Genomic DNA, 14083 nt, shown 5'->3' with positions numbered 1-14083 from the left:
AAAAGATAGTTTCTGTGTTAAATCATTGGCTACAGTTCCCAATTTTTCAACATTAACCATGACACATTCTTCTCTATTTCTGTCCTGGTATATCCTCTATATCTAATTATAGTGTATTTGTCTGAATTATAAGCTCTTTGACCCTGCTCATTTAATTTAAATATTATTATAGACACATATTTATGACTCAGATTGATCTTCCCATATGTTTCTTCATTATGTCAAATTATTTTTAAGTCGTGAGACACATAAATAGGATGTGGGAGGAGGGACAGACAGCAGTCTTAGAGAAGCAACAAATACAAAAGTGTGAAATGTTTCAAAAATACCCTGATTTGATTTGTCTGCTGGATAGTGTTGCACCAAGTGGGGGATGGCAGAAGCAGAAAGCAAAAGAGGGTGTATGTCAACTCACAAAGCATCTCTGAATTGCTCTCAAGTTGCCATGGGCAAGGGGAATGGGAGAGTGAACTTTGCTGCTGCATCAAGGAGCTGGTATCTCAGTCAAAACAAGGCACATCCCACCCAATCCACCAAGATCGTCTCCACGGGAACCTACAGTGACCAGAGGGAGTGACTTTTACAACCTGCGAAATTGCTTCATTGGGGAATGTGACTGATAACACATATGGGGAGGGGGAAACAGGGTCAGAGGCAAAGCACAAATTAACTAAGGTCAGAGTTGGTTCTACCTGGTCCATGACGGCATGAAGCTCCTAATAAATAACTGGATTTCTTTTGAAGCTTGGCTTGCGACTCATGATTTAATTAGGGCATCTGTCAGAACCCTGACAGCAAGCCAACTCTGACCTCAGTTAACTCACACTTTAATTTATCAGGAATACCACATCTGGAAATCTAGATATTACTTGGTTGGAAGTCATAACAGCGTTAAAGAATGCAAAACAGTAGCTAAACTTATGCTGGTGTTTTTTTCATGCCAACGTATCTACTAGTGGGAGTGCCTTAAATCAGTAATGACAAAACAGCCAAAGTTATGTTTGAGATATCCAGTATGTTGCTTGGGCTTTCAGATTTCTCTACCTAAATCCAATAAGGCTAAAAGCCTCCTGTTTGTTTTCTTTTCTAGAAGAAGAAAGAGAAAAATTATCTGGATGCCACTTTATGCCTTCTCTTCTTCAGTATTTCAAGCCTTCTTTAGATACGAATTTAAGGGGCAAGGTATAAATTGCCTTGTTTACCACAAGGAACTAAGGCATAACTCTTCAGAAAGGAATATGCGTCCCCTTGATTCCACTGTTTTTTCCTTCTGTATTTCCTTTCTCTCATTTTTTTTCCCTTAGTCCTTAAGAAAACTTTTCACATGGGACTAAGGGAGAAAACTTCTACCCCAGTTATCAGATCATGAGTAGGCTAAATAAAATTGTATGTCCCCACCGGCTGCCAATCCCTAGTAACGAGGCTAGTGAACCTGTTGTTCTTTAATTATCTATGGCAGGTAGCAAAAGAATTAGCCGAGTCTCTTGGCACCATTTCTATTCCACCGAGCATCACCTGCCAGCAGGAAAACAACTGCTAATTGCTCTAACTAATTTGAGGTGAAGCAGGTTTGGGTAAATTTAGCTGAACACTTAGTAAGGCAGCTTTCGCTGCCTGTAGGTTGTTTGATTAACAGGTCATAGGCATGAAGGGGTTTTGCAAGGTGAAATGGGAGGGAAATATTTCAGTTCTCTCTTCCAATCCTTGTGCAGGTAGCCCTTGACTCACAACCACAACTGAACCTGAATTTTTTGTTGCTAAGTGAGAAATTTGTTAAGTGAATTTTGGCCCATTTTACAACTTTTCTTGCCACATTTGTTGAATAGAATAGAGTAGAATAGAATAGAATAGAATAGAATAGAATAGAATAGAATAGAATAGAATAGAATAGAATAGAATAGAATAGAATAGAAACAGAGTTAGAAGGGACCTTGGAGGTCTTCTAGTCTAATCCCCTGCGCAGGCAGGAAACCCATTATGGACAAATGGTTGTTCAATCCCTTCTTAAAAACTTCCAGTGTTGGAGCATTCACAAATTCTGGAGGCAAGTTGTTCCACTGGCTAATTGTTCTGTCAGGGAATTTCTTTTTAGTTCCAGGTTGCTTCTCTCCTTGATTAGTTTCCCTCGGTGGCTTTGGAGAATAGCTTGACTCCCTCTTCTTTGTAGTGAATCACTGAAAGTGAATCACTGCAGTTAAATCAGTAACATGATTATTAAGTGAATCTGGATTCCCCATTGACTTTGCTTGTCAGGAAGTTGCAAAAGATGATCACATGATCTAGGGCAGGGGTCTCCAACCTTGGCAACTTTAAGACTTGTGGACTTCAACTCCCAGAGTTCCTCAGCCAGCTCTGCTGGTTGAGGAACTCTGAGGATTGAAGTCCACAAGTCTTAAAGTTTCCAAGGTTGGAGACTCCTGATCTAGGGCACAGTACCAGTTGTCAAACATCCAAATGGCATGACCCAATGGTCATAAGCTTGAAAAATAGTCATAAGTCACTTTTTTCAGTGCCATTGTAACTTAGAATGGACATTAAACAAACTGATTTAAGTCGAGTACTACCTGTATCTATTAGCCATTACTGACTGTGTAGATATAATATTCTTCTGAAAAACACTAAGCTTGGGTTCAAAAGAAGCCTGGCTGGCAGCTCAAAAGTATGAATCGAAAAGGTGAGATGAAGAGGTAGAAGACTGTGGGGCTTAAGTCTTTGAGAAGTCTAACACCCAGAAATAGCCAAGGAGTGGCCATAGAGAGCAAACATGCTGCAGTTGGCTTTGGCATCATGCACTGCTTGACCTAGACATAGTAACAGTAATAGCTATGGTACTTCCTATTATCAAAACCACAATGCAAAACAGCATAGTACCACCCCCGGTCTCTTCTGTCCAAAAACAAGGATGTATATAATCGTGCTGACCAGCACCAGGAGCTGCAGAAACTGAAGAAGCAGGAAGTTTGGCCTAGAAACATGGTTCATAGTTAATTTGAGGTTGGTGGCATTTCTGTGCATGTCTTTATTTAACAAAAACAGTTAAATAAAATAAAAATAAAATCACTTGTCAGTGGGAGTAGCAGAAACCCTCTAATGCACCCCAATGCACTTACCGTGGCTGGCAGAACTCACCCAGCCCTCTTTCCTGCCAATAGTGACCAAAAAAGCTGGGCAGATCTCTGACATGAACTATACCATCAACCAAATTGTGTGTGAAACGTACCAGATTGTATCCCTGGTGAAAATTGTTTCAGGAGAAGACAGAAAACACTATTTTAAACACGGGGAGACCAAAGCACTATCATAGGGATATGGTGGAAAAGAGAACTTGTCAGGGCATGTCATGCAGTGGGAAGAAGCCAAGCAAGTGAGAGACCAAACTCCAGTGGCATTTCCCTTGTTCCTCTTCTATCAAGGCAGGGTTAAGAGGATAAATTTTATGTACTTCTAAACCTACTCCTTTTGGCTGATTGAGAAGGTAAAGTGGGTTCAGAAGAATAACCAGCTGCTGAATCTTTCAGAATTTTAGAAGTTTCTTAATGCCCACTTTTTCATGAGGGATAGAGAAATACAATCACCGTTATTTTTGGATTGTCACAGAAATTAAACATATTTTGAATAATAAAAGCTTTCAATAAAATAAAAAGTAAAGAGGTCTACTTTTAATGAGTTGGATGTAGACTAGGTTTCAAGTGTGGGTAAATTAATCCAGTGTTTTGTACTACAATTATTGTCATATCGGCTCCTCTTTGTTTCCTAATAATTGTCTCACTGTGTGCTTTCAACAGGTTGGTGGGACTCCATATTAAGGAGCTTGCAAAAAATAATTTGCTGTTACTCCCCAGCCCATAAGAACATGTAGCACAGCATACCACAATACTTATTTGCTTATAATTGTAAATATGTGTGTTGTGGTTCAGGCATCAGGCTGAAAACTGAGAGATGGTGAGTTCTAGTCTATGCACAAAACCAGCAGAGTGGCCTTGAACCAGTCACTCTCTCTCAGCCTTAGGGAGGAAGCAAGGGAAAACTACTTCCAAAAAACCTTGTCAATAAAACTACAAGGATACAGAGGTCTCCAACCTTGGCAACTTTAAGACTTGTGGACTTCAACTCCCAGAACTCTCCAGCCAGCTCTGCTGGCTGGAGAATTCTGGGAGTTGAAGTCCACAAGTCTTAAAGTTGCCAAGGTTGAGACCTCTGAATACACCCACCCACCCACCCACACACACCCACACACACACTATATTAATTTCTAGGGCCATCTATTTGTCAATAATTCTGGGTAGCTTGCAAATAATCAAAAATAGTTGATATCAATACCAGTAATAACTACAGAAAAGACTGCTCTGAGTGGACGGAGACAGAATTAATTGCATCAAAAATAATAGGTTCACTATCATAGAGTGTATAGTAGTGCCTGTAGCAACTGCCAGGTCTATAAGGCTCTGTTAAGAGAGGGGTGTTGAGGAGTCAGCAGGAGTGGGGAGTGTTGTTTGAAAAGGTAGGTGTGGTGTATAGCCTTGCTCTGTTATCTCTGGGATATTCTGCTTCCAATAGAATCTGTCTATCCATTTCATGCATCGCTTTACTCTTTAAAGGCTTTCAGGGGAGGGGAATTTGAAGCATATCTTTTGGTTGCCTTTTCAGTCTGAAGACAGAGTGGCCCTTTTTGGTTAAGTGGTATTTTTTGAAATAGCTTTCAGAGCCCAAAGTGCTTCTTGAGTATGGGAAAACATCTCAGAAAAAGTTGTTTTTAAGGAAGTTGGTAGAAAGAATGCTACATATGGCTGGTTTTATTCATGAGTTTTATGAATTGTAAGGCTCTTGAAATCTTTGGATGAAGTGTTATACAAATAGCTGTAGGAGCAAGACATAACACATTCCAGAGAGAGAATATGTATTATTTAAAATCATTGCCTGAAGAACAAGCATATTTTCCTTTGTAATCACAGCATAATTGAACATGTAAGGTGGAGGAGAACACACATTTCTTGGGAGAAAAATGCAAGGAAAATGCTGTGACTCTATGCAGCCGAATAAACTGGAACTGTTATTGTGTTAAAAGTAGTACTGAAATATTCACTAGGAATAGTTTTGCCTTATGTTCAGCACAGAATCACAGTTCCCATCAGCCCCTTCCTCTGTAGTGAGATGTTATAGAAAGTGTAGCCCAAAACAGTAAGCATCAAAATTTTCTATAGCATGAAAACAGTTACAAAATAGTTCTGATAAGGGTGGATTTTCAAAGTCAGAGTTTAAAATGATTATATGAACTTCACAATTTATACACAAGTCAACTTCTGAAGGAATAAATGAAAATTCCTCTGCAGAATAATCCTTCCAGTTTATAAAATCTGCCATTGGTCTTTATTCCAGCACTAAATAGACTTCTTGAGTTCTTTCTCCAATGTATTTAAATGAATGTAGTACCGCAAAGTTTCCATAAGCGAGAAGCTTGTTAATACTGGTATCACTGAATTATCAAACCTATTATTTTACTGTAGACTCTATGAGTGTTACTTGGAAATTATTTCTGTTAAGAATGCAATGTGTATTAATGCTAAGAACCAGTGTTCATAACTTCATCAGTTTGTAGCATCTGCAAACTATAGCATTTCTTTAGCCTGTGGTGACCAAAGCAGAACTTCCACAGATCTACTTCTCAAAACTGATCATGTGGAAATGTAGACTTCTGCTTGTGGTTGAGATAAGTGTTTCCCATAATCAAGCAATCCATTCCCCGTTTACTTAAAAATAAAAAATAAAAAGCATTCATATGCAAATTCTGAACGATAAACTGGTAATGGAGGGTAAGCTTCTGCTGTTTTACCCCAGCATGTCCCTTGATATCCTTTGAATTTACGGTAAGTAGTAAAAAAATACCTGCCATGGCAGAATTTAAAATATTAAATAAAGAGCCCTTTATTCCAGTAACCTCACTTTGAATTTGCCATTTGAAAGAAGTTTTCTACAGTTCTCATGGATCAGTAAAGTTATTACAATTCATGGCTTTATGGTATCCATCCAAGGACTGTAAAACTTTATAACCTTGGGTAATTGTAAATTATTCTGGAAAAACTATAGCTATAACAAAATGTGCATTCCAAATATCTACAAGAATCCTCCTTTAGAAATATTATTCAATTTGTTTAAAGAATTACCTTTAACCAATGTGCTGTCCAGACAGTATAATACTGTCTGGACAGCACAACCCATATTTATTTCATTCTTTGCAAGCAAAGCACAGCAAAGCATGCATACATACATACGCACACACACACACACGTACACACATAAATCCTTTCTCCCTCTCCATTTGCAGATAGCGTGGGAAAGACACAGTCTACTGGTATCTAACCTGGGGATTTAGGCTGTTCACCTGTTTTCTCCCATGTGATGGATGTGTCCACTTGGAAAGAAATGGAGGTGGCACTGGTTAATTTTGACAACACTGAAGAAATAATGGAAGACCCTTGTTTTTCAAGTGAACTCAATGCTGCTGAGCAACTGCACAAAGAGCATCCCAGCTGTGCCAGCCTTCTGTCTAACTGGAGGATACTCATCAACAATGAGAACACCAACAATGAGACTATCTTCTCCAAATTGTCTGCTGAGTTCTGTGACCATTGGGGGGCAGAGAACGGGGGCATGGATGAGGGTGACCAGAGGGTAATAATCAACATTGCTGGGCTGAAATTTGAGACGCAGCTCAAGACACTTCATCAGTTTCCAGATACCCTACTTGGAGACCCTGAGAAAAGAATACATTATTTTGATTCCATGAGAAATGAGTACTTCTTTGACAGAAATAGGCCCAGTTTTGATGGAATACTGTACTATTATCAGTCTGGGGGTAAAATTCGGAGACCAGCTAATGTTCCTATAGACGTTTTTGCTGATGAGATCACTTTCTATGAACTTGGTGAAGAAGCGACGGATCAGTTCAGAGAAGATGAAGGCTACATTAAGGATCCTATCACCCTTTTGCCATCCAATGATTATCATAGACAGTTCTGGTTGCTCTTTGAGTACCCTGAAAGCTCAAGTGCAGCCAGGGGTGTGGCTTTGGTCTCAGTTTTGGTCATTGTCATTTCTATTATTATTTTCTGTGTAGAGACCTTACCTGAATTCAGAGATGAGAAGGAGCTAAAGCATGAAAGTAATAATGTAACCAAAGCTGTTGTGGCATCTAATACTTTCACAGATCCTTTCTTCATGATAGAAACTGCTTGCATCATTTGGTTCTCTTTTGAACTACTTGTCAGATTCATTGTTTGCCCCAGCAAAACTGAGTTCTTCAAAAATATTATGAATATCATTGATATTGTATCCATCATTCCATATTTCGTGACACTTACTACCGAGTTGATTCAACATAGTGAGTTGAATGGCCAGCAGAATATGTCTTTGGCCATCCTCAGGATTATTCGCCTGGTCAGGGTATTCCGCATCTTCAAGCTTTCTCGGCATTCCAAGGGGCTACAAATCTTAGGACAGACCCTCAAGGCCAGCATGAGGGAACTTGGCTTGCTCGTCTTCTTTCTCTTCATTGGAGTCATATTGTTTTCTAGTGCCATCTACTTTGCAGAGGTGGATGAACCACAGTCACATTTCTCCAGCATACCTGATGGCTTCTGGTGGGCTGTGGTCACCATGACGACTGTTGGCTATGGAGACATGTGCCCTACCTCCCTGGGGGGAAAGATAGTGGGGACTCTGTGTGCTATAGCAGGGGTGCTCACCATTGCACTCCCTGTGCCAGTCATTGTGTCCAATTTTAATTATTTCTACCACAGGGAGACAGAAAACGAAGAAAGACAAGTCCTGCCTAGAGAGATAGAAAAAATACTAACTAGTGCAGTCACAGGGAATGGGAGTATAGATTCCTTAAATATCACAGATGAAAACTTTTCTCAAGAAAAGAAAAAAAAGTATTGAATAATCACACCTTGACAAAATTAAGGGACACTGACTAACCGGCTGACTGCTATATCATGCCCACACTGTGTAACTCTTCTCCCCTCTCTTTTAAATAACATAATTTTGGTTTTCAAGACATTTATTTTTACTTTCTGATTTCCTGTTACATTCTTAAATAAATAGGTTTCCATTTCTGTCACCTAACATTCTGATTCTTTTTTGTAAACTATCGCTCTGGATTCTTCCTTGCTTACTTTGATATCAGTGGCTTTCTAATATAAGAATCCATGAATTGTGTATAATTTCTTTTCAAAAACACGCTACCTTGCAATGCTGCCTGAATTTCACACATTCAGGAGGACCCTTCTTTTAATAACTGCTAGTCCAGATGGAGCAGATGGAAAGATCTGGAAGAATTACTACAGTGCCAAAGTTGAACTAATAGAGGCAACTGAGTGACACAGCATGTTGACTGACTGACACAGGATTTTCAATGAACTGTTTCCTGTTGCTTCTTCTTAGTCTTTCAGTGCTACTGATGTAACCTCTACTTCATCTTTAGTATGAATAAATAAATATTTATCATGGTCTTGGCAATAATAATAATAACAACAACAACAACAACAATAATAATAATAACAACAACAACAACAACAACAACAACAACAATAATAATAATAACAATAATAATAACAATAATAATAATAATAATAATAATAATAATAATAATAATAATAATAATAATAATAATAATAATAATAATAATAATAATATACTTGATTGATACCTAGGATGCTGGCAGCAACCTGTGCCAGTGCCAGTCAATGATATTTGTGATACATTTTTAAATGTTCAGTTGACTGAGTTTCATGTTTAATGAATAAAAGAGATGATAATAATAATAATAGTTACAATAGTAATAACATCCCAGGCGTTTGGGAAGAACTCAACATGTGGATAAAAATACAAAATCCAGATTAAACATCTGGCAAAACAAAATATAAACATACCGTATTTGCCGGCGTATAAGACGACTTTTTGCCCCAAATACATGCCTCCAAGTGGGGGGTCGTCCTTATACGCCGGTATATCCACTGCCGGCTTTTTGGATGCTTGTTGGACGCAGCGAAGGCGCCTGGCTTCCTGGATCCCCTGCGCCGCTTCCGCTTCATCCCGCCGCCTCGCTCCGCCCAAGGCTGCAGCCTTCCTGCTCTTCCCACGGCCCCTGGCACTCTGCCCTGCCGCTGCAGCCCGGGATTTCTGGAGGGCGTTTCCGGTGGTGGTGGGGGGTCGTCTTATACGCCGGGTCGTCTTATACGCCGGCAAATACGGTAATTACTAATGAAATAATTGAGATCATATCTAGGGTTTAGACTTATATATTCTTAAGTGTTCTCACTAAAATCAGTGAAATTGGTTAATTATCATCTTAATGATTTCAATGAACCTTTTCAAAGCATTAATCCAGCCTAATATATAATGTTTTACAATGCAAATAAAATTGAGGTGGGCTTTGATCACATTAGTGAGGTCACCGTGCTGACTTTTTTTATCTCCTGCCTGTTGCAGAACCAGGTAGAGGATAGATGCAGAAATTTAGCCTATAGCCCACCACACTCATTCCAGTCTGCTTTTCTCAGTCGGTCCACAGTCTCTACTCCTGTCCTTGTTTCTGCTCAATTATTTGAGTCATCTGGCCATTCCTTCTCAGGTTACAATTTTACACATTTCTATCTCTGGAATTAATTGAGTAGACATGTATATACGGTCATGCTGTCAGTCAATTATAGACCTCTTTTTTCATGCAGTATACATACAAACTGTTTTACATGTCATTTCACATTTTCCTTCCTCTTTGGAGGAAAATACGTGTAAGTTCCATAAATGTGAAGTCTTCAAACAACAAAAAGCATTGAACATTTGCATGCAGCCAAACAGAATTAATATTAAGAAAAAATTAAAAAGTTGTTTCAGTCATGCACATTTATCACTGAAATAGAGAACCACATTTGTCATTTCTTGACAATGAGTCATGTTCATTTAAGTCAGATGAACACATTGTAGAATTAGCATGGAAGTAATCGTCTGTGATCATCAGAAATAAAATAAATTCTAAAGGGTTGTATGAAAAGCCTTTGTAGCCACTTCCTTTTAGTCCTGTAATCTATTTCTTTAATTGTGTCATCATCATTTATTTGACTTCAGTGAATACTTACTATGCTTTAATGTTGTCTATTCTTACTTGTAACCAATTTAAGTAAGCACAGTGTTTTGACAGGTTTTTCAAAGTTCTGATTCTTCCCAACCCACAGAGAACTGTGAAGATGGTAAGATAGAGCTATATGCACACCATTCCAAGTACTTTTATAAATCACACAGTCTCCTTCTGTAGCTGCAAACATAAATACATTTGGTAATTATGATGGCTGCAGTTGATCAGAAGTTGATAGGCAACTAGACTGTTGATAGATTTGCAGATGATCATTACATGCCCAGTAGCCATCTGAGCTGTCTTTAGGAGATGAATTAAGATGGAAGGAACAAAATTAATATATTTCTCTTTAAAGGAATATTTCTAATCCAGATGTACACTGGAAAATAGCAAAAATCTGAAACAAACACCACTAGAAATAGATAGCCACAGGTATAAAACTGTCTCGTAGGAAAGACTGCACTGGAATTTATGGTTCGCTTCTGTGGTGTCTTCTTTCACTGCTGATTACAATTATAAAGGCTCTCCTTTTTATATCACCTCATTTTTATTTCAACCTTCTGGGAATCCTTCCCATACAAGATGATAGGAACTCTCAGAAGTTAACTAGATAACACATGTGTATTTAGAATTGGGATTTAAATGATTAGCAGCCTGGCATTATTCATAGATAGATTATAGATAGGTAGATACAGATACATTTTTCTTAAGATATCCAGTTGCAATAATAACAACAATAATTATATACTTCAATTTTGTTTAGAAATATACAATGCTATGTCATGCATTCAAGCTATTTAACTCACCTCTAAATTACAAAAATATATAACTGAGTTTAAAAACAATAACATAAATGCCTGGCTGGATGTCATGCATTACGTTTGACCTTAAGCTGTTTTGCTGATTATAGAATTGTAAAAGTAGATAAAGCATGATTAAATTCAATGAACAGCTGTGAAAAAAAATACTTAGGATAGTGACATCCACACTTCAACTTTGTTATACTGATCCAGAGAAATGTCTTATCTATAGAAACTCCCTCTTAAAAGGTCAATAGAAATATTTGTTATTCAGATAAATCAACCAATGCATCTGCCACAGGATGCTTCCTTTACCCAAACACATCATAAATAAATCTGCAAGGCAGATATATCCAGAAATGGTGGCGACATAGCCATCTGTTCTTCTGATTTTCTGGGATTTTCGGTAGGCCATAGCCTACCAATGCAGAAGAACAGAAGAATAAACCCGTGAAACATTGCAAACCTGACCTCTACATTACAAAAATGCAAAAAATTGAGTTTTTCCAAAAGTAACAACATAATTGTATAACTAAGGACAACCACCATGAACAAATAAACAGCGCTGAATTTCACATACAGAGTAGCATCAAGAGAACCATTATTAAATAACCTCTTGAAGCAAAGAGTAGGATGATGGAGAGGCAAATAATCAACCCCCCTCACACACACACACACACACACACACACACACACACACAAAGAGAGATGGACTTAAACTGAGGTCTCACATAATCTTTCAGCTCTGGGCTTGTTGACATGCTTTCCAGACGGCAGTAGTGATGGTGGCTGCAGCCTTAGTCTAGAGGAAAGTTTCGAAAATCAAATCAGAGGAAACAACACTCACGTGGATCAGACTGCTGACCATCATCCACCTAGTTGCTATCTTTGTAATTTCTCCTTCAGGCAAGGAAAAATGTGTGCTTTCCATGTCAGGGTTTCAAGACATGTGTCAGAAATATGGTTGTTTCCTGGACTACATACAGGCTGACTTCAATCGGAACTGGGGGTTCCAATGGAGAAAGTAAGAGAGAACAACCAGGTATGGAATATTGGCAGGATGCTAAATGTTGCCCATGTTTCATTTTTTAATTTTGTTTTCAGTGCATTCAGAGAAGATATTGTAAAATGATGTTGTTTTAAATCTTAAAACCAGATGAAGGAAATGCTCCCAATGCCGGCATAAAATTATTTATGTATTGTCAATACATTGAACCAATGCAAATCTCAAATTCATCCAGCTTAAGTCATTCCTGGGCGGGAAAGGGTGGGATTTAGCATAAATTCAACCAATTTATTCCAAGCAGCTGAATCCCAAATAGCTTGACTAAGTTATTATTATATTTTTGCCATCAAATCAATCTTGGCTTTACACAGTTTTCTTGGCAACATTTTTTGAAGTGATTTTTTTTTATTCTGCCTTTTTTCATATAAAACTCAATGTTCTTTCCTCCTCCTATTTCTCCACAATAACCCTATGAGGTAAATTGGGCTAAGAGAGAGTGATTGGCTTAAAGTCTCCAGCTGGCTTTTCATGGCTAAGGTAGGACTAGAGGTCATAACCTCTTGGTTTCTGGATCAACACCTTAACCACGATACCAAGCTGGCTCTTTACTTTCTTCCTAGTGCCAAGAGTGTCCCAAAATCAGTCATCTGGCTTCCATGCTAAAGGCAGGATTAAAATTCACTGTCTTCTGCCTTCTAATCCAGGAACTTTAACCATTACCCCCAAATGTTATAACCTTACTTGGAATAGCAATATGTAGCAGATCCATGTGCTTACTCCCACACTGGGTTCACATGTTGTGCAAAACTATAATATAGGTTTTTTTAATGTATTTGGAAAACCATATTGTCTGAATGCAGCCACATGGTTAGTAAACTATGATTTATGATTAGCATATAATATGAATTAAACCAATTGTGCTTTCTCCAGAAAGCTATAGTCTGGTTTAATGCATACTATAGTGTGCCAACTTATATAGGTTCAGTAAGGTAAAAAATTAAGAGTTTTGCTAAAGGCCTGTAAGTATATTAATTTTTAATTTTCTAGTCTCATAAAAGGTAGAATCAGATGATCCATTTAGTAAGTCAGTTTCTTAATATGGTGCTGAAAAAAATGAGAAGTACATTGTTTATATCTTATATAAATGGCTATGGTATGCCCATGATAATGCTTAATTTCTATATTAATTGACAATATGTTAAAACATTTTGGAAAGATTCTCATTTGCAAGGCTCTCAGTATATAAATCAGCTATGAGATCCTTTTTCTAATCCTAACTATTTCTCCAATTAAATACATCTTCAGATATGTAGTCTTTAACCACTAGAGGCCAATGTAATGCTAATAAATACTGTATTGATGCAAAATTAAACATTTTTAGGTAATCCTGCTGGTCTATTACTGTAATTATAACCAAATTTTCCAGATTTCTTCAGGGAACACTATTATGTCACTTAGACAATGCTCTTCAATTTGATACAGACTTATCTCATCAATTCATTGGCTATTTTACAATGAAAGAAATAGCTATTCAATTGAGTTAGTGTTTATATTGCCCTTAGACAGTTCTACAGCATAAAGAGAGTATGCTGTAAAACTGACTAGAGCAGGAGTTGAAACTCTTTTGCTCAGGTAACTGAGAAAATGGTAAAATGATATTCCAATGGTTTTTTTAAAAAAAAGCATTTGGAAAAACAAGTTAGCATAGGACAACGTGGTGGCACAGGGGTTAGAATGCAGAATTTCAGGCTAATTCTGCTGACTGCCAGCAGTTCGATCCTCACTGACTCAAGGTTGACTCAGCCTTCTATCCTTCTGAGGTTGGTAAAATGAGGACCCAGATTGTTGGGAGCAATAGGCTCTCTGTAAACTGCTTAGAGAGGCCTGTAAAACACTGTGAAGTGATATATAATTCGAAGTGCTATTGCTATTGTTATTAATAACAACTATTTAAGCTAGGCTTTATTTGACAACTTTCTGTATTATTGCAAAAGGCCTAAAACCAAGGAATTTTTTAATTTTTATTTTAAAGATGATGGTTATTCTTACATACATTTGTGTTTTGATACTACATGCATATGAGCCAAGAAATATGCCTAAACAATAAGGGGTAATTTGGATAGACCTATTATTGTCTTATAAACC

The 14083-nt window shown here is 37.8% G+C and overlaps 1 protein-coding gene across 1 annotated transcript; it reads left to right on the top strand.

Annotated features, from left to right (window-relative positions):
• Positions 1-6379: 6379 nt before the first annotated feature.
• Positions 6380-7938, top strand: KCNA10 (potassium voltage-gated channel subfamily A member 10). Its single transcript, XM_026677973.2, has one exon. The coding sequence runs from the start codon at positions 6397-6399 to the stop codon at positions 7936-7938; it is 1542 nt and encodes a 513-aa protein (XP_026533758.2). The 5' UTR covers positions 6380-6396.
• The last annotated feature ends 6145 nt before the right edge of the window (positions 7939-14083 follow it).

The sequence above is a fragment of the Notechis scutatus genome, chromosome 3 (assembly GCF_049901735.1).
Source record: "Notechis scutatus isolate UNSWTSFEM ecotype Mainland chromosome 3, rNotScu1.2, whole genome shotgun sequence".
Taxonomy (NCBI): domain Eukaryota; kingdom Metazoa; phylum Chordata; class Lepidosauria; order Squamata; family Elapidae; genus Notechis; species Notechis scutatus.
This window is presented reverse-complemented; position numbering and strand designations above follow the sequence as displayed.